General features: G+C 31.2%; 2 protein-coding genes across 2 annotated transcripts; both read left to right on the plus strand.

Moving 5' to 3' along the window:
- The first annotated feature begins 7,518 nt into the window (after positions 1-7,518).
- On the plus strand, positions 7,519-10,505 carry LOC120276303 (squamosa promoter-binding-like protein 18). Its single transcript, XM_039283024.1, has 3 exons — positions 7,519-8,504; positions 9,519-9,652; positions 9,732-10,505. The coding sequence occupies exons 1-3, from the start codon at positions 8,077-8,079 to the stop codon at positions 10,298-10,300; spliced, it is 1,131 nt and encodes a 376-aa protein (XP_039138958.1). The 5' UTR covers positions 7,519-8,076; the 3' UTR covers positions 10,301-10,505.
- An 8,241-nt stretch (positions 10,506-18,746) lies between these two features.
- On the plus strand, positions 18,747-19,103 carry LOC120276216. The gene has a single exon (XM_039282938.1). The coding sequence runs from the start codon at positions 18,747-18,749 to the stop codon at positions 19,101-19,103; it is 357 nt and encodes a 118-aa protein (XP_039138872.1).
- Positions 19,104-19,915: the final 812 nt, after the last annotated feature.

A 19,915-nucleotide genomic window follows, 5' to 3' on the forward strand; every position in this document is an offset into this window, starting at 1 on the left:
ATGATAAAATTGATTTCCATATCTATTTGTCTTTTTTGTGATGCTTATCGCTCATGGTATCCCACTATAAAATTGGTTTATTCTATAACAAAGGCCTCCATGCTCTTAGCATAAGGTTTGAGACCCAAGGTGAACTTTATCTAATTTAAGTTGTTTATTTGTATACTAATATTTGTTTGTAATTTTAATAAATTATTTCATAATATTTTGTAGATTTTATTTAATGTTTAATTAAAAAGTAATGATGTGAAAACTAATGTCAACAAAAGATACTATATCAATACTATTCTTTAGTAGATATTTGTCTTCAAATCTAAAGAAATTTGATGGCAGTTGTTAGATTGTAATCTAACAGTTATTAGTTATAGGATGATATTTGTTGTTAGTTATTGTGCTACAGTTAGATATTATTAAATACTATGCATATATACATAGATAGTGAATATTAGATGTAAAATTTATATCAATGTGAGACAACCTAGATTTTTTAGGATGTAAAGCTATTTCAAAACTACTTTATCACGGAACAAAAGACCTAATTTGACCAAATGATCTCTTGATCTATTGGTATCGGGTTCTTTATATAAGATTTTCATTTGAGAGAGACCCGGGATCAAAATCTATGCAAGGTAAGAGTATGATGTTGTTAAACTTGAGGATGTGCTCTACATCAGTGCACATTCCTAACTATAAATCTTAAATGGGTGTGTTTGTGGAGTAAAAAAAATGATTTGATGAAAATAATTTTTTTAAAAACATATCAAAATGGATATATATATATATATATATATATATATATATATATATGATTTAAGGACCAGAACATATAAAAAAAATTAAGCCAAATTTTAGGAAACACTGGTTACAACATTTAAAAATACACTATTTAGTACTTATTACTTCATTAATTCAAACGTTAGTAGTGCCTTCAGAATCATTTACATCACTCCCAATAGTCAAAAATACTGACAAATGTAGCTGAATGAATTAATTAATTAATCATAATGTACTTCAAAACTAAGAGAAAAGAGTTTATTGTGTACTATAAATTATAATATGTGAAGCAGTATATCGGTTGGTGAGTGGTTTGGGGGAGAATTTGATTCTATACCAGATAATATTATATAAAATAATAAATAATATTTGATCCAAGCATATAAAAAAAACATATTTCAATTGACTTCTAAATATTGGAGTACTGTAATAATTTCAATCTCAATTTAAGTTTTTTTAAATGATAATATAATACATATGCTGAGAAATAAACTAATTTTAACAATTAATAGTGATTAAGATTTTAGAAAACATAAAAAAAAAACACTAAAACAGTGTAGTCACAGACTTCAAACACTAATTATTTGATTTAAAATGATATCTATATACTCTATTTATTCCGAAAGTTAGTGAAAAAGTTAGTGTTATTTTTTTTAATAATATGTATAAATAATTCCAAACGCATATAATATTAATTATTTAATCTGAAAATAATATTTATGTGTTCTATTTATTCAAAAATAAGCGAAAGAAGTGTTTTTTTTAATAATATAAATAAATCATATTAAATACATATATTTTATATTATTATATCCCAATCATGAATTGAGAGGGTGGCTTATCCAATTATAGTGCCTGGGATTTTTATTGTTAATTTATTTATAAGTTAGCTTATTAATTTTTTTAATAAAAAAAAGGGCACATAACTGCTCACATGAAAATGGAGCTTTCAAACAACAGTGTTTTCACTGTAACAACAAGATGATGTATATATGAGCTTCTTTTATTTTATTTTTCTTTATTTATATTTATTTTTGTGGTTTGTCATCAAATCAGGGTCCATGTGTTGTATTTAAATTGGCATCAAGATCTATTTTTAAGAATAAAAAATGGGCCCATTTTCCAATCTATAAATAACTTTGGATACAAACTATAAATATATAGAGAGAGTAATGACAAGACCATGGACATTTCTCTATCATGTTGTTGGTTTTGGGTTTATATGATGCCTTGATTTGGGCCCAACCCAACATAAGGGATCTTTTGAAAGTTTAAATCCAGAATAAGTCTATCCCACTCCACTTTAGGATCAGTTTTAATCCGTATTAAAAGTTGGCATGCTAGTTGCAATTATTCCCTCAAGCGAAGCCTTTCTATAATGAACATTATAAAAATAATGTCTGTTTCAATGCAACAATGGTTCCGCAGCGTACTATGATATTATAACAATCAATATTATTGTAATAATTGGCAGTATTTTACTGTAGCACTAGTTATACTGCAGCAGTCGCAACCGGTTTATTGAAGTAGCCACTATCATTGTTACTATTACACTTACTAATGTATTTTGAATCATTTGATCGGATTAATCATAATCGTCCAGTCATCTCTTGAATGCCTATATTTACCTTTTTTTTATGTTATAAATGGTATACTAAAGAGAGAGAGAAGAAGAAGAGGTAAAGTATAATCCTAGACAGTCAGTTTATATTATTCCTCTTTATTTTTATATTATATATTTTTTTTATAATTACAGCATATTTATAGAAATATATGTATATATCGAGGATGAATTATAAGTTGCATATACAATATTTTTTCTTATTATTTATTATTATATATTATTGAGTTTGAATAAATAAATAAAATTTTTAAAATAATAATTTAAACCAATCAAATAAAATATTGCGTTGTAATGTTAAAGTTACAAAATAGGTTTCCAAATACTTCTCTTACTCCACATCCACCAGTACAACCATCCCATTAAACATGAATGCCCTTATCAGCTTGGATCCAGGGTTAACCATAGTCTTTATTTCAAGCAATTGTAACACCTACACCAATCCCTATTTTAAGGTTTGCTTGGTTAAAGGTAGATGAAGACAATGTGAGGTACGTTAAAATAAGGGTTTTTAAAAACCCATATTTGGGAGGAGAGTTTTTGAGGGATATAAGGGTTTAGGGGGTTAGATGGAGATTTTAAAACCTCTATTTAACTCCCATTTCTCAATCCTTCAAAGTGGTCGGTTGGGGAGATTATGGGAGAACTTATATTTTTTATGGACCAAAATACCTCTTATACTTTAAAAAAATTCCAAGGGAGATTTTAAAAAATATCAAACATTTATAAGTTGGTAGTTAATATTGTCAAACTATATAATAATATTAATTAATCTAGTAATGATATTAATTAATTAATTTCATTTTACAAAATAAAATCTTATAATAATCAAGGGAGAGATTTATATAAACAATGAAGAGAATTATGTAAGCTTCATGTAATTTAATAAATGAAGCTATAACTTTGTTTTTTATCCTAAGGGTAATTTAGTAATATTACTATATAACCTTCTCTCCAATTACCCATCAAACCAAACACAACAAGGTTTCAAAAACTCCATTTACCTTACCTTGCCCCAAGCAAAGAAGGATTTAAAACTTTTTTTTACCTCCTATTACCATACTTTACCTTATTTTATAAAACCTTCTTATACCTCCATCCAAGCAAAACCTTAATTTCTTCTATCAAATTCTCATTGTTGTCTAAAAACACAACTCTCCCGCCACCTTTAAATTGGTATGTCATTCGCAATATTGGTAGCACTGAAAAATCCAACAAAAAGATATTCTATGCTGCTACGTTTTTACACCGCTGCTCATTGGCCCCACAATCACCATCCTAAATTTTAACTCTTAATCTTAAAACCTTGGTTAAGTTCGACTACTTAAAAAATCTTCTTGGAATTCTCTATTGTCCATTTGATGAACCCAATCCTCGTATTATCTTGAAGAAAGGAAAATCAAGTTCAATGAGAATCAAACATATATGGAGATTGTCATCGAGCACACAAGAAAACAATGACTTCAAAACAGGAACAAACTAACAAACTAATCCGTGGAGGTATACACTATAAAAGTTGGTGTGCTATCCATTAGAAGAGAAAATAGTGATATGGATGTTATGCAAGTCTCAATGTTGCGGCTATTTGTATGTGAATTGTGTGTATTTATACAGTAATTCTAATATCAGTATTATTAATAATGAGTTATAATTACAATAATATCATGATATCAATAATATTAACTTTGTTATGAATACTATAAAAATAATAGATACCTAATGTAGCAATTGATGGTGTTGTTGTCATACCCCGACCTGTGGACCCTAAGACACAACAATCGCCGCGACAACCAAAGGAGGGATACGCCATCACTCAACTATTAAGTCATCGCAAAGCTGACAAAATACATGGAGTCAACAACCCTAAATAAAGTATGAAAAATAGAAAGTTCAAAGTTACGCAAGGGAAGCATTGACAACATGACCTGATAGTAGAGTTCAATAAAGGTATTAATCACAAGTACAATGAAGTTTTCAAGAGATTAGACAAATATACAAACCATGCCTTTAGAGTTTCAAACACACTAATGAATCCTTGCTCTAATACAACATATACATACTCAAGGATAGCATACATGAACTTGATACTGAATGAAAACAGACAGTGGATGCCCAGCACACCGCTTCACTACCAAACTAATACCTGCAAAAGCCTGGGAAGAGGAAAGAGGGTTGAGTAATCTAGGTCACTTAGTGAGTGGGTTAGCACAACACTAAAAGAATACACCAAAAAACACGATATAACTCACCAAAATAATACTTTACTAAAAATACAAACAGTTTAGAACATACATACACATAACAGTAATCATCGATACAATATAATAAAAGATAGTGTTAAGATGTTGTTATAAACTAGGGTTTTACAACAATAAACCCACAAAATACCAAATACAGGGTTTATACTATAAAACAAGTTAAACATCAAGATAAGCTTTTACAATAATACAAATAGATCAGAACAACTCAATATAAATATAATGTAACATACTATCTAATACGAGTTTTAAAATGCATAAAACACAATACTCAGCACCAAATCAAATTTGTGGGAGACTTTCCTCCTAAGAGAGACAGTTGGGCTTCACCTCTCACCACAAATTTAAAATGACACTACAAAAGAATGCCACATGGTTTAGAAACCTCTCTAAACTTTCGTTGTAGCCGCGGCTAGGTTCAAAGCGATCAAAGTACTCATGCCCTTAACAATGACCCATCTGTCTATCGTGTGGTGACCTCGGCTTTTCGATGAATATCCAGTCAGGGCTCTACACTCCCACTTGAACTGGACCAATAAGTCTACCAGTCTTCCACGCCATCTCAACATGCTGGCCTTGAAAACCGCCTACTGTAGTAAGATGTCACCAACCAAGTAATATAAACATGCATCTCACAACGAGGAGTCCATAACCAGGACAATAATCAATAATCAATAATCAAATTTTATGACATTTCCCCATGGAAAGGATGAATGCGAAGCATAACCAAAGTTTTGCAAAACCAAACAATTCACAACTTACAAAACAAATATCATACTAAAATTCCTTTCCTTGAACAACAACTTTTTCAAGTATGAAACATCAATAAATAAACTCATTTTAAGTCAATCAAAACCTTGATTTAAGTATAGAAACCAATAAAACTTAGCTCAAACAATAAAATATAACTATAGGTATTCTCCTAATAGAACTATGTATAAACAATCCCACTCATAACTTTGATGATTTCACTTCCCCAAACGCTAATCCTCTACTAGTTCCTTGCCTCAAGCCAAATCTTCACCTACTTGCCAAAGCACAACAAAACATCAACAAGAATCAGCACAAAAATAAATCAAACCCTAACTTTCTCTAACATACAACCCTAAATCGATCCTATGGTTGGCTCAAAACCAGGTCTAAAGATTACCAATGAATTTCTAAGGGTCTGAGCTTCACTCTAATCCAAAGAAACTAGAGAAACAACTATAGGTTATCAGTTCGCCGAAATCAAGCCGCCAGAAAAACTCCAGTGGATAACAAGGGTTTGGCCCAGAGAAGAAAGAAATGAAGAAGAAGAAAGAAAGAAGACAGTAATATAAAGTCGAGTTGTTACAGTGTCAGATTACTACAATACTGGCTGGAAAAACTATAGTACCATGCTGACCATAGCAACAGTACTAGTTATAACAGCTGCACTATCCGTTGGTGTTGTAGCAAGCAATATTACTGTAATAGTCATCTATACTTTAATGTGAATGATAGATAAAAGACAGAAGAGGAAAGAAGAATAAGAAGTGAAGAATAATCAAGAATGTTTGGTACATATTTTCTTTCTCTTTATTCTTTTATGTTTTTCTTTCTTGTTATTTATATACTCATGGAAATCAATATATATATTTATATTGATGATGGATTATTAATAGTATATATAATATTAATCTTTGTTTTATGTGTATTACATTTAAATCTAATAATAATATCAAATATATATATATATATATATATCTTTCTCGAACAAATATCTCTAGTTCCTCATTTATTTTCACTCATTATCTAAGCTGGCTTTATACTATATCCAAACACTGTTTTTGGGTTTGCTTGGTGAATAATGAAGGACAGGTCATCCATCTTATTCCAACTCTTTCAATCATGCACCTCCCGGAAAAAAAAATGACAAAAAAGATTTACGCCACGTTTGAACTGTTTTTTGATTTTTGGACAGAATTTTTAATTAAAAAATTACTTACGAAAATAAAATTCGGAACCGTTTGTTGGAATTTATTATTTTTTTTATAAAAAAAATGTTAAAAAAACATGTAGGAAGAGATTTAGGACCACTTGGTTGACAACGTTCAATTCCGGTAAAAAATAACATTTCACCTTGATCAAGTTTTTTTTTCTTCTCATCTTTGAATATGTAGAAAAATCAACAAAAATTTGTTTTACTAGCTGAATTTATGTTTTTAAAGTTAATTTTATTTTTCTAATCACAAAAAAAAAATCATGATAAATAACAACACATTGTTAACTATCTATTGGCTTATTAAGATTGGGTCTTTTATATATGTGTTTATTTTGTACATGATCTGAGATTGAATCTCAAAACTCATACAAAGTGAGAACACAAGTGTGTTGAAATATTAAATCCACATTTATATAAATTTCTGACTTTTCTAATATGGTAGGTTCATGTAACATATTTATCAAAAAAGCATATTAAAAAATTAAAATAATAATAGTAATAATAATAAACAAAAATAAATAAAAGTTCTTTGGATTTTTCACCAACCAATTTCTCCATGTTTGTAGAGCCAGTTAAACAGTTATAACAATGTTGAAGAACAGGAACACAATCAGAAGAAGGATAAGCAGCAAGTAAAAGCAAGCACAGCAAAAACAGAGATGGGATGAAAGGGGACAAAAAACATGTCAGCAAATGTGAAACATACTTAAAATTTTCCAAACTCCAAAAGCACCAAAACACCTCACTTGGCCCTTTTTCTTTCCACTTAAACTCCCCATTAATTAAGCAATCACAAACAAAACCAAACTCTCAATGGTTTAATTAATCAACATATATAATCATATCACTTACCACTGTTTACTAATTTTTATAAGTATATTAATAATATTTATATTTGCTTGTCTGCAATGGAATCCTTGTCAGGGATTGAATGGTTGGAAAGCCACAAACCAAATCAGTGACCTGCAGCTGCAGCTGCAGCTGTCTCTAAGGACTGACTGGTCTTCAGTTCCCAGTTCCCAGCTTTTTGATTTGCCCATCTCTTCACTGTTTCCCTTTTTCCTTCCCTTACTTTTGAACCAGGAGAGATTGCTTCATGCTATCAAGATGAGTTTTTAGTTTTCCAAATTTTATATTTATGTTCTTTTGATTGCATTGTTTATGTTTGTTATGTTGTGCTGGTTTTTATTCTGTGTCTAGTGGTTTACTTTGATGTCTATGTTGTTGTTGTTGTTGTTGTTGTTATTGTTGTTGTTGTTTTGAGATTCCTGCATTTTGTCTTTGCTCCCACTTTAGTTTTTGCCTTAATGAGTTTAGTTTGAGGAGATGACTTTGGTGAAAGAGTTGTGAGTTGTTGGAAGGAGAGAGGAGCAAAGGAAAAGGGGGGAAGATAATATAAAGAAAGGGAGATATAGGGAATAAGAAAGCTTTAGGGGGAATTAAAGGGTGTTGCTTTCATGGAGTGGGACTTGAAGATGCCACCTTGGGACATGGCAGAGTTGGGAAGGGATTCTGAACCAGAGATTGGTTCTGTGGCCACTACCAAGCCGGATTGTTCTGTTGATTTGAAGCTTGGAGGTTTGGGGGATTTTGAAGCATCTGATAAGTGGAAAGAACTACAACAGCACCACCATCAACAACAACAAGAACAAGAACAACAACATCAACAACAACAACTGAGGATTTCGATGTCTACACCGACGAAAAGAGCTCGGGCAATGAGCAATGGGAGTCAGAATGTGAGTTGTTTGGTTGATGGGTGTAAGTCTGATCTTAGTAATTGCAGGGAGTATCATCGCCGGCATAAGGTCTGCGAGGTTCATTCCAAGACTCCAATGGTGATGGTCGGCGGCCAGGAGCAACGGTTCTGTCAGCAGTGCAGCAGGTATAATTCGACTAAAGATTTATTACCAAATGAATGCAATATTGTTATGTTTTTTAGTCATTGTTGCTTCCGATTGAATTGTTACTTTTGTGCTGTTCTTGATGAGAGAACTTGGTTAATTATAGTTTTTTTTTGGATTGATTTCTCTTCGGAAATGAATTGTTATGAGTTATTGATTGAAATTGAATTGAAAGTAGAGAACGTATCATTGGATTTTTTTTTTCCTAGATTGAGTGGTCCCCTTGGAAGATAACAAGTTTGTGCTGGTTTTTCTTTTTTCTTTTGTCTTTCATAATGCTGCCTTCACTTGCTTTCTTGCTAGATGTCTGTACTGCTGTTAACTTTGCTCTAAACAGTATCTCTGCCAAATCTCCTTTTTTTTCCTCATCATTTGTTTCTTTTGTTTGCCACTCTTTTCTTTCTTCGTTTGTTGGCTTCTTGGGAGCATTAATTCTTGCTTTTCTCTTTTTCCTCTCATTGTTACTGATGAGCTCAACTTTCTTGGTACTTTAATTTGCTCCTGAACGAATGAGATATTCAAAAACAAGATAATGTCACATAATTCTAAATTTCTTAAGAACTTGCAGGACTGCACAACTTTCTTCGAATGAATTCACTTGATTTTTTTTTTCTGCTAACTGGTTATTGCACAACTTTTTGTGCTGTAAAAGTTGTGCTGTAGGCGACAATGTAATCAACAAGATTTGGAAACTTTTCGGCTTTTTCCATTGTTAAGTTTGTAATGGTGCTAAGAATATTGTGATATTTGTATTTGAAAATTGAATTTACATAATATATGGATTGTTTCTGACATGCATTGACAATCTCCCTGTATTTGATTTGTCGTTTGCATAAAGTCGATCATTTTTGGTGAGATTTTGATACATTTGAATCCTCTGATTTTTTACATCTGTTGCCTCAAATAAACTCTCGTTTATGTGCATTTATCACCTTACACCCATTTGTTTGTTCTCCAAAGTTTTTCATAATTATCTTCCATTCTTTTCCACACAGGTTTCATTTACTAATAGAATTTGATGAGGTAAAGCGAAGCTGCAGAAAACGTCTTGATGGTCACAACCGACGTCGTAGGAAGCCTCAACCTGACTCTACTATCAATCCGGGGAGCATGTTTGCAAATAACCGAGGTTTATATTCACATGAATTCCTCAACTTTTCATTGTAGAGCATAATTCTTACTTGAAATATTAAATTGCTTCAACTCAGGTACTACTAGTAGTAGGTTCTTGCCATATGCGCAAATGTTTCCTACCACTTCACTGGAACCAAACTGGGCGAACACTATAAAAACCGAACAAAATGTGGTTTATGTTCACCCTTCGTCTATGCATCCGATAGACAGGCAACAGGGTTTCCCTGTCTCGTCATCCAGCAGTTACGAAGCCAGTAAACATTTCCCTTTCCTGCCGGACACTGGTCCTATTCTCGGCAGTAGAACTGCTATTGAAACATCTGTGTGCCAACCACTTCTCGAAACCATGTTAGTGACTTCAGAAAATAGCAGCATCAAGATGTTCTCCTCAGATGGTTTAACTCAAGTCCTCGACTCTGATTGTGCTCTCTCTCTTCTGTCATCACCAACTCCGGGTAGAATTCCGATGCCATATGACACTCTCGGTCGATACTCTAGCCAGCAGGATTCGAGCAACATTTCACCTACTGTTTTGGTATCAAGTGCTGCCGACACATATCTTCCCTGCCAGAATATGTTTCAGGTTGACGGCACAGGGTCTTCAGTCGATACCTCCAATGCTCTACCCTTCTCTTGGCACTGAATTAGTCCTTGAGCAATGTTGCCGTAATCAAAACTGCTTCTCTTTATCTTTTCTGTTGAACCCGTCATGTGAGCTCTTTATTTGTGTGTGTGTGTGTCCTTTCAATGTTTCTGCTCTCCCAATCCTTAATGAGTTCAAATTTATGTTATCAAATATCAATTTTTTTCCTGATTTCAATACATTACTGCATTTGTTTCGAGCTTCAGAAATGCAACAACTTAATTGTAGCAGTAACGTAGTCGAATGTGTACATTATGCATAATGAAATACCAACATGATTAATAGTCATAGCAGAGAGGACATTTATTTCTAGCAGCTCTTACGACTACAAACATTTGTCCTACAATACAATTACTGCATTTCTTCGAGTTTCAGACGCTGCCGGACAGCTGAAATGTAACTGGCAGCTTGCTGATCGATACATTCGCCCGTAAAAGACGTAATGCCACTGGCTTCGGTATGGTTGCTAGTGATCACTATCTCTTTAGTAACATATGAAGTCTTTTGCTTCTGTGCAGGTGTGGTCATGCCATTGTCGACAATGAAGCCTACCGACTTGGTGGAAGACGGCGGACGAGACTTGATCTTCGTATTGGATTGGAATGTCGCCGGCTTTGTCGACTGATGGAAGTGCATGACCAACTTGGCTTTCAATCCTCTTTGTTTTCGGTTCAATTCCATTGATAAGGAGTGATGTTTGAGCTAAGTGCAGATAGTTCTTGTTAGTCGGTACCAGAGTAGTAGTAAGTTTTATATTGAGAAATAAATATCTTGTTGTCTTTAAGAAGACTTGCAGTCTTGGGAGGAATTCATGATAAGTTTATTCCCCTCCACTTGCCTTCTTTACAGGATTTGGTGCATATTGTGAGATAATTCTGAAGATATTTTCTTGGAGATATTTTTGCCGCCTGTATCATTACCAGCTTACATCAACATGTGAGGGGTATTATTATTATTATTATTATTATTATTATTATTATCTCTATGTACTATGTATATATATACTATTAAAATAGATGTATAAGTTGCTCTTAAAGTATTTCAATAAATAATTTTAAATATTTTTATTATATTTAAAAGTTTATTTATATAAAATTTGGTACTATTAATTGAAAATTTTTAATTGCTTAATAAATGTTCATGGGACTTTTCAAAACTCAAGTGGTTAAGTATAGCATTAGAGTTTTTATTGTTATATAATGTTGTCTCCAAACTCAAAATTTGTAAAAATTTCAATGCAGTGCGAGTGAATGTGCTTGGTTATTATTATTGTTGTTATAAAATAATTTGTTTTATACTTTGAAAACAAACACACTTTTTATATTTTGAATTTTGGATTTTTTCTATTGGTTGTATTTGTAGTTCTCTGCTCCTAAAACATTTATTTGAGTCAGTGTTATCTTTATGTTATATTTGTACTTTTTAGTGTTGTTGTACTTTTTCTATATTTTCAATGATCGTGTTTATCTATTTTTTTTAATTTTTGTTGTACTTTTTCTATATTTTCAATGATCGTGTTTTATCTATTTTTTTAATTTTTTTATAGGCTTTTTAGATATTAGTGAGCCTAGTTTTAATAATTTAGTAAAAAAAAGTATAATTACATTACAGGAGAGTTGGTATTTTATTTTATTATATTATATTTTTAGGGTTTGGGTTAGGATACATGGCTTATTTTGAAAATAATAGAAAAAATAAAAATAATAATCATATTATATATGAGTTTTATATTACAGTGGAAATGTTTTTAAAAAAATTGTATATATTAGTAGGTGATTTCATGGTACATATCAATGATTTTTTAGTATATTTATATTGGATCTTCTCTGTAAGATATTTGTGTCATATCCCTTGACATATAGTTTGTCTATATTTTATTAAAAAAATTAATAATGTATGTATAGGTCCATTGATGAATAAAGTAACTTAGAAGAATATTAGTCAAATATTATGTTTTTTTTTTCAAAGTATATATATATATATATTTTTTTTAATTTCAAAGGATTAAAGTGATTCTTATATTAACAGGACGACAAGGAAATGAGAGAAATAGAATCTTTGTAAGATGGTAAAGTTCTACTGTCACAAAAATAGCTCAAATATCTTTGAATAAGGACTTGGCAATAAAAATGTCCTTATTCTGTTGAATGTTGTTTGAACGTTTTTGGATTCGAGGACAATAACTTTAAAAATAATAATTAAAAAAAAGGACTATTAACACTCAACTCTAGTCAACATCTTACTAAAGTTTTATTTTTTTTTTATTTTAATAAAATAATAAATAAATAAATAAATAACATCATGCTAAAGTGTTGTTCCTCTTTCTTTTTTCTTGGGAAAAGTAAAAAGTTTCTCCACTTTGGATCCCAAATCTGTCCTTCTGTCATGAATGTTCTCTTTCCATCTTTTTCTTCTTGTCTTAGTTTAAATTATTTATTTATTTATTTATTTTGATAAATATAAACAATTAAACAAACTACATATAAGGAATAACGTGCGTGATAAACTAAAGGGGTGTTTGGTATCCGGATTGGGAGGGGATTGGGAATGGAATGATGTATTAATAGTGCTATGCCCATGTTTGGGTGCACCACTAAGCAATGGGAATGGGTTTGGAGAGGGCATGGGGAGGCATCCTCATGCCCCAAAAATGGGGGTAATGAGAGGGGAATGGGAAGGAATGGAGGGTAATTACTTATTTACCCTTTTTTATAAGTTTTATTAATTTAAATAATTATTTGTAATAATTAACATGATTTAATTAATTAAAATATTTAATTATTGTAATTAAATATAATAATAATTAAAGTAAATAATAATTAATGTGAATTGTTTTAAACTAAATACATGAGGGATTACTTATTCTTTTGTGGGTTAAAAAGACAAAAAATTACCCAATAGTAATAAATAATAGTTGTGAATGTTTGGATGTTTAATATAATAAATAATAATTAAATTATTATTATTAATTAAAATAATAATTAAAATGAAATGATAATAAATAATAGTTAAAACAATAATCCAATTCAAATAACAATTAAATAAATAGTTTTATTTATTATTAAAATAAAAATTTTAATTTAAATATTTAATTATAATATAAATAATACAACTCAAAATACTTTATAATTTAAAATTAATTATTATATAACCTAATATATAATATTTTTTAATTCATCAAGGGTATAAAAGTCATTTTATTATATTTTTTTTCTTTTACTTTTTTCATTCCCAATGCATTATCCTCTCAATCTTTTACAACCAAACATAGTTTTCATTCTATGCCTTTACCATTCCCCCTCATTTTCATTCCTTCTCCAATCCTCTCCTTTCCATTCCTTGCAACCAAACGCCCCCTAAGCTCTTCAACACAAACTGAGATTAATTGAAATTGAAATTTATTTTTCAGTAAAATTTTTTATAAAATAAAAAAGCAAACGATCAGTTACTGTAATTTGATTGGTCTCCAAAAAAATACTTTATATAATAACCAAATCAACGCTGTATTTTATTATTATTTTTTTAATGTTAAAATTTAAGAGTATAATGAAGGAATTATTTTTTGAAAAAAATAATGTTGAAGCCCTTCCAACTCAAAGCCACTTATCTACATTTATTTATATAATGTTTTCAAGTAGTGAGTCTAACTAGAATGAAATCTTTTGTTTAATATTATATTTGATTTATTTTAGGGTAAGCTATATTTATTGTTGGGATTGTTAAAAGATAATTAATTAAAAAAAGATTAAAGGCAAATAAAAAGTTGGTTCTAATCGTTTGAAAAGAACTATTATCTTAAAGCTCTAATTATGAACTTTTAGTTAAAATTGTTTTTAACCTTAAAAAGTTGAAGGTTTTTTAATTAGTTGGATTAAATTCGTTTATTTTTAAAGTTATACAAATAATTGAGAAAAAAACTCATTTAAATTCACACATGTATATTAGCTTACGTGTCATCAATAATGAAATAAAATTGCATAATTTTTATTTAATTTACAATCAAAAGATAGTTTTTAAAAAATTAATATTATTTTATTTATAGTTTTTTTTCATAAACATAGGTTTGAATCCACTATTTAGTTATAGTGCAATTTAATCTCTAATGTAAATTTTTACCTCTTAAATTTTAGAATATATATATATATAATGAATAAGTCAACTGCCGACGTTCATAAAATGTCTACAATCTGAAAAAAGTTAGTGAGAGAAAAAGAGACAAATGGGTAGATCAACAGTAACATCAATATGGTCAAAATCATGAACTTGGAACGGGTAGTTAGGTGCTTGTTTAGTACTTTTTTATAAATTCTTTGTGAGAGTGCCAGTAAAAATTGGGTTTATTTTTTCACTGTATTACTTTTTATAGCACTAACCCATCTTATTTTTATACTATTCATAACATTGTTAAAACTACTACCATTCACTAGGATAGATGGTTGATGTATGTGTTTATATAGATTTTTTTTAAATCCGAATTCTAATCCAAATATGATTTTTATTTCAATTATGATGTGAATAAAAGAGGGAGATAATTATGAAAAGAAGGGATAATTTTTTAGAATCTCCTAATATCTTTTCTTAATTTAAATATATAAAAAAAAGATAATGATAACCATCCTTATCCAGAGGATGGTTGGATACAAAGTAATTGTTCTTATAAAAAAATAATAAAAAAAAGAAATAATAATAAAAAAAAAGAAATGAAAAAAAGAAGGAAGGATAAAATCATCTTCCAATATTTTTTTAACAAACCATACTTATCCCAAAAAAAATAGTTATGGTTTAAAAAAAAAATCTAAGTTTTAAATTAATAAGAAAAGGATAAATCCGGATAATCTCCCAATTTTAAATTTGGATAAATTAAAATGTCCTTATCAAAGTTGGTGAAGAGAAGGATTGTTTTTAAATCCATGAGTAAAAAATCGGATTTATTAAAAAAATAAGTAAATAAATCCGAAAAAAAATGAGGATAAAAAAATAATAATAATAAAAAATAATAAAATAATGATTCGGATAAAAAATATCCGGATGTTGAAAAAAATATCTATTCAAGAAAAAGATAAAAAGGGGATTAATATATATATGTATATATATATATATAATCGGCGAAAAATTTCATGAAAAAGGATAATGATGATTCAAAAATCCATAAAAAAAGAGGAATATAATAAAATAAAATAAAAATCCCGGATTTCATGAACAAAAAAAACAACAACCGGATAAAAGCCGAAAGAAAAAATCAAGAGAAAAGGGGAGAAAAAGAAAGAGAACGAAGAGAGAAAAAGAGAAAAAAGACGAGAAAGGGATAGAGAGAAGAGACAAGTAGCGAGGAGAGATCCTAGAGGAAGAGAAGAAAGAGGAGAGATAATACGAGGAACGGATTAAAAAACACTCTTTGATGGAGAAAGAACGAGGTAATATATTAAAAAAAAAAATCATCTGGGATTAATATGCATGGACGCATGGATGCATGGCAGATACAAACAATCAAATTATATATATATTCATGCTCAAATTTTTGCATTGAATGTCTCTGACTCGCTGCATGTATGCCTATTATATGATCATGACATGCATGTCCCTTTTATATGATCATTGCATATAATCATGGTTCTTTATATGCATGCATGTTTCTTTTATATGATTATTGTTCTTCATATATTTAAAAAAAATATATAAGGCATACATGGTATCATGCGTTCATGTGAGCATATTTTTTTTATTTCTCTCTCTATCCACTTTTCACTCCCAAACACATGAATCCATGTTTATTTTCTAGTGGATAGTCATGTTCATATATACGTATGCATTAATGTGACATGGTCCACATCTTGCATGTAATAGCCAGGCCATTTTTATATAGTGTTTATTAACCATGATCAGAGGATGCCAATGTTATGCTTCACCGAGGAGATTTGGAGGATGTGAAAAAAGAAATATTGGAGGATTTATGTGAAAAATTGCAGAAAAATATGAAGCGTTGAAATTTTTGGACTTGTTTGCAAAATTGGCAAAAAAAAAAACTACTGTGAAGTCTTGGTTTTACTTGCAAAAAAATAAAAAAAAATGAGAAAAAGATGAGTTTTAGGGTTTATTTACAAATTTGATCAAATAAAAAAAGTGAAAAGTTATAGGGCCTAGTTGCATAAATCCTTAGATGCGTAGGAATTCAAAGGGGTAATATGCAGAAATGCCACGAGAGGGATTAAAATGCAAAAGATGGCAAAAAATCCCGTGTTGAGGCGATGTAATGGTGAGAGAGCTCTCTTGAGAGTTTCACACCTCGAGACTTCTGAGTACTATGAAGACTGCTCGTGAGTACGAATGTAGTGAGTAGAGGAGCTCTCTTCGAGAGTTTCCCTCACTCACCCTCTTGAGACTCTCCTGAGTGAAAGAAAAAATATGGAGACTATGAATCTCATGTTGAGGCTAATGTAGTGGTAGAGAGCTCTCTCGAGAGTTTCCTCACTCACCTCTTGAGACTCTCTGAGTGAAAGAAAAAATATGAAGACTATGAATCTCATGTCGAGGCATGTAGTGGTAGAGAGCCTCTCTCGAGGGTTTCCTCACTATCTCTGAGACTCTCTTGAGTGAAAGAAAAAAATATGAAGACTATGAATCCTCATGTTGAGGCCAGATGTAGTGGTAGAGAGCTCTCTCGAGAGTTTCCTCACTACCTCTTGAGTGAAAGAAAAATATGGAGACTATGAATCTCATGTTGAGGCCAATGTAGTGGTAGAGAGCTCTCTTCAAGGGTTTCCTCACTACCTCTTGAGACTCTCTTGAGTGAAAAAAAATATGGAGATTATGAATCTCATGTTGAGGCCAATGTAGTGGTAGAGAGCTCTCTTCGAGAGTTTCCTCACTACCTCTTGAGACTCTCTTGAGTGAAAGAAAAAATATGAAAACTATGAATCTCATGTTGAGGCCAATGTAGTGGTAGAGAGCTCTCTTCGAGATTTTCCTCACTACCTTTTGAGACTCTCTTGAGTGAATGAAGAATATGTTGAAGACCATCAACTCTCCCGTCCCTTCTTCATGAAGTGGAAAATATTTGAATAAAAAAAATTCTTAAGTAAGAAAAATCTTTAAAGATCCACATGAACAAATGGGAGTCTTTCTCGAGCAAGGAAAAATTATTGAACCATGCTCACACCTCATATGTCAAAAAAAAAGAGAGGAAAGGAACTCTCTCAAATTGACTAAAAAAAACTCAATTAGTGAAGGAAAAGTTCCTAGGTAATAATGATGAAGAAAAAAAAAGGTTTCATAAAGCGTAAGACACCGAGTCTTCAAACTCCAAAATTTAAAAAAAAAAGTTTATGATTCACAGACAAATGGGGATCACCGTTCAAAGTTCACAAAATATTCTTAGAAAAAAACAAGTTAAAGCAATCAAGTTAGTGACCGAATCATATGAATGGTCATGACTCAGAGATGCATAAGTTAAGACTCAGAAGCATAGGAGAGTCAAGGCTTAAAAAAATAAACTCAAATAATGGGACAAGTGAGCTCAGGAATCTTGAGACATCAAAAGTCAAAGATTAAAGAATTTCATGAGTCCAAGACTGAAAGCTTCACAAGTGCGAAATGCCGGAGTTTTCAAAAGCCCAAATCAAATGAAGTCAAGTTTGTAATCCAGTTGATATTCAAGACACAAGCAAGAAAAGTAAGATCAAGGTCAACAAAGTCAAAGGAGACATCCTCAGCATGATCTTCGGCGAAAAGTTAGGATAGAACAAAGTCAAAATAAATTAAAATTATGTAAAGCTAGAGAGAGATTAGGGAAAGGGAATTATGATAGTTAGAGTTTCTAATCTTTGTATTCTCAATCAAATTCATGTAATTGATCAAGTTTGTTTTTTTTTTCTCTCATGTTTGTCATTCACACTTTGTTCTTAATCGGAGGTTCTCATGCATCAGTATGGGGTAATTAACATTAGAGGCTTGCCTCTTATGGAAGTCATAAACTCACAACCCCTTGAAGTTTAAAAAAAATTAAAAAAATTGATTTGTGATCCATATTTTAACCGGTCAATCCTAATTAAAGGCCGGGTAAAAAAAGGAGCCCACAGTATGTCTATAAAATTTAATTCTACGGACGTTCGTGAAAGACGATGACTCATGTATATATTAATCTCTTATTTGATTGTGAACGAAAATATTTTTCTTAAATTTAGAAACTAAACAAATATTTGGAAAGGACGAATGTGTAAATTAGTTTAACAAATCAAGAACCTACAAGTTAATACATAAAAGAACAGGGTCTAATATGTAAAAACAAATTCCAGAATCCATATTTCCCGATTTGGACTAAATCTGAATGAAAATTTCCAAAAAACTCCCTGAAAGTATTAAAATGCGATCCCCGGTTCACCGCCAAGAGCTCCCTCTCTCTCTCTCTCTCTCTCTCTCTCCGTGTAATTTTAGGGTTAGGGTTTCGACGATGCGGGGCGAGGATCAGGAATCCCGGCTTCTCTACGACCTCTGCGTCCTCCTCCTCACTGTCCTCCGCTTCCCGCCTCCGTCTCCTCCCCCGGCACGGAGCCATCCGGTCGTGCGGCGGCGGCAGGTCTCGCCTGCGGGGATTGTGTTCCTTTTGCTTGGAGCCTCGATGGCGCTCATGCTCTGTGGGTCGGTGACGTTTGTCATCGGTTTTATCTTGATGCCTTGGATTCTAGGGTTCGTCATGCTGCTTTATTTTGTTGGAATTGTTTCGAATCTCTCGGGGCTCTGGAAGGCGATCCTTTGCAATAGAACCCCCGACGTCGATGGGATCTCCGGGAAGGAGATGCAAGGTTAGTTCGTCTTTGATCTGATTTCATGATTCTTCTTCCAATTTGGAATTTTTTTTTTCTCATTGACATGGATTTATATTGAAACTTGTTAAGAATTCGATTGAATATGAATTGTTTATAATACCTTCCTGAAATGGTAACGATATGAATTGAATAGTAATTAAATTTATTTACTACTTTACTGTCTTTATTTATGATGGATGGTTGAATTTATGTTATTACTATTTTAGGTGCAATTAAAATTCTGCTATTTGTCTTAGGTTGTCCTTGGAGGATTCATTTGATTGTTTTATTTGTTGGAGAACTGGTAATTGTTTAATTTTTGTTGAGGATGGTGAAATTTTTCACTGATTTTTTCATGCTGGAACTTTTTTAAAAGTTAGATTGAATGTGAAGTAGGTAGTTTATAATAATTAGTTAATGAAATATGAAGTAAGACACAGACACACACACAGAGGTTTCACAATTTCTGTCTTTATTTGCTACTGATGTTGTAATTCATGTTATCGAACACTTTTGAGCTTTAAAATTCTTGCTATTTGTCTTTAGTATGTAGTGTGTAGGATGGTCGGAAAAATATGTAATTGTTGAAATTTTGTTAATTAAGGATAAAGTGTCTTGAAGGTGATTTTTTTTTCACTGATATTGTTTTATACTGAATATGAAATACATGTTTTTGAGATGTATAAAGCGATGTTCTACCATACTATATTTGTATGTATATATGTATATGTGTTTATAATCAAATCAAATATGTCCAGCACTTACGGACATGTTTTCGACCTATGATGTAATTCATGTTATTCATTGTTTTGGA

The sequence above is a fragment of the Dioscorea cayenensis genome, chromosome 14, assembly GCF_009730915.1.
Source record: "Dioscorea cayenensis subsp. rotundata cultivar TDr96_F1 chromosome 14, TDr96_F1_v2_PseudoChromosome.rev07_lg8_w22 25.fasta, whole genome shotgun sequence".
In the NCBI taxonomy this organism is placed as follows: domain Eukaryota; kingdom Viridiplantae; phylum Streptophyta; class Magnoliopsida; order Dioscoreales; family Dioscoreaceae; genus Dioscorea; species Dioscorea cayenensis.

Coding starts and splice junctions, on each gene's coding strand:
- LOC120276303 (XM_039283024.1), top strand. CDS start 8,077: ATGGAGTGGGACTTGAAGATGCCACCTTGGGACATGGCAGAGTTGGGA. Junction 8,505..9,518: donor TTCTGTCAGCAGTGCAGCAG/GTATAATTCGAC, acceptor TTTTCCACACAG/GTTTCATTTACTAATAGAAT. Junction 9,653..9,731: donor CATGTTTGCAAATAACCGAG/GTTTATATTCAC, acceptor GCTTCAACTCAG/GTACTACTAGTAGTAGGTTC.
- LOC120276216 (XM_039282938.1), top strand. CDS start 18,747: ATGCGGGGCGAGGATCAGGAATCCCGGCTTCTCTACGACCTCTGCGTC.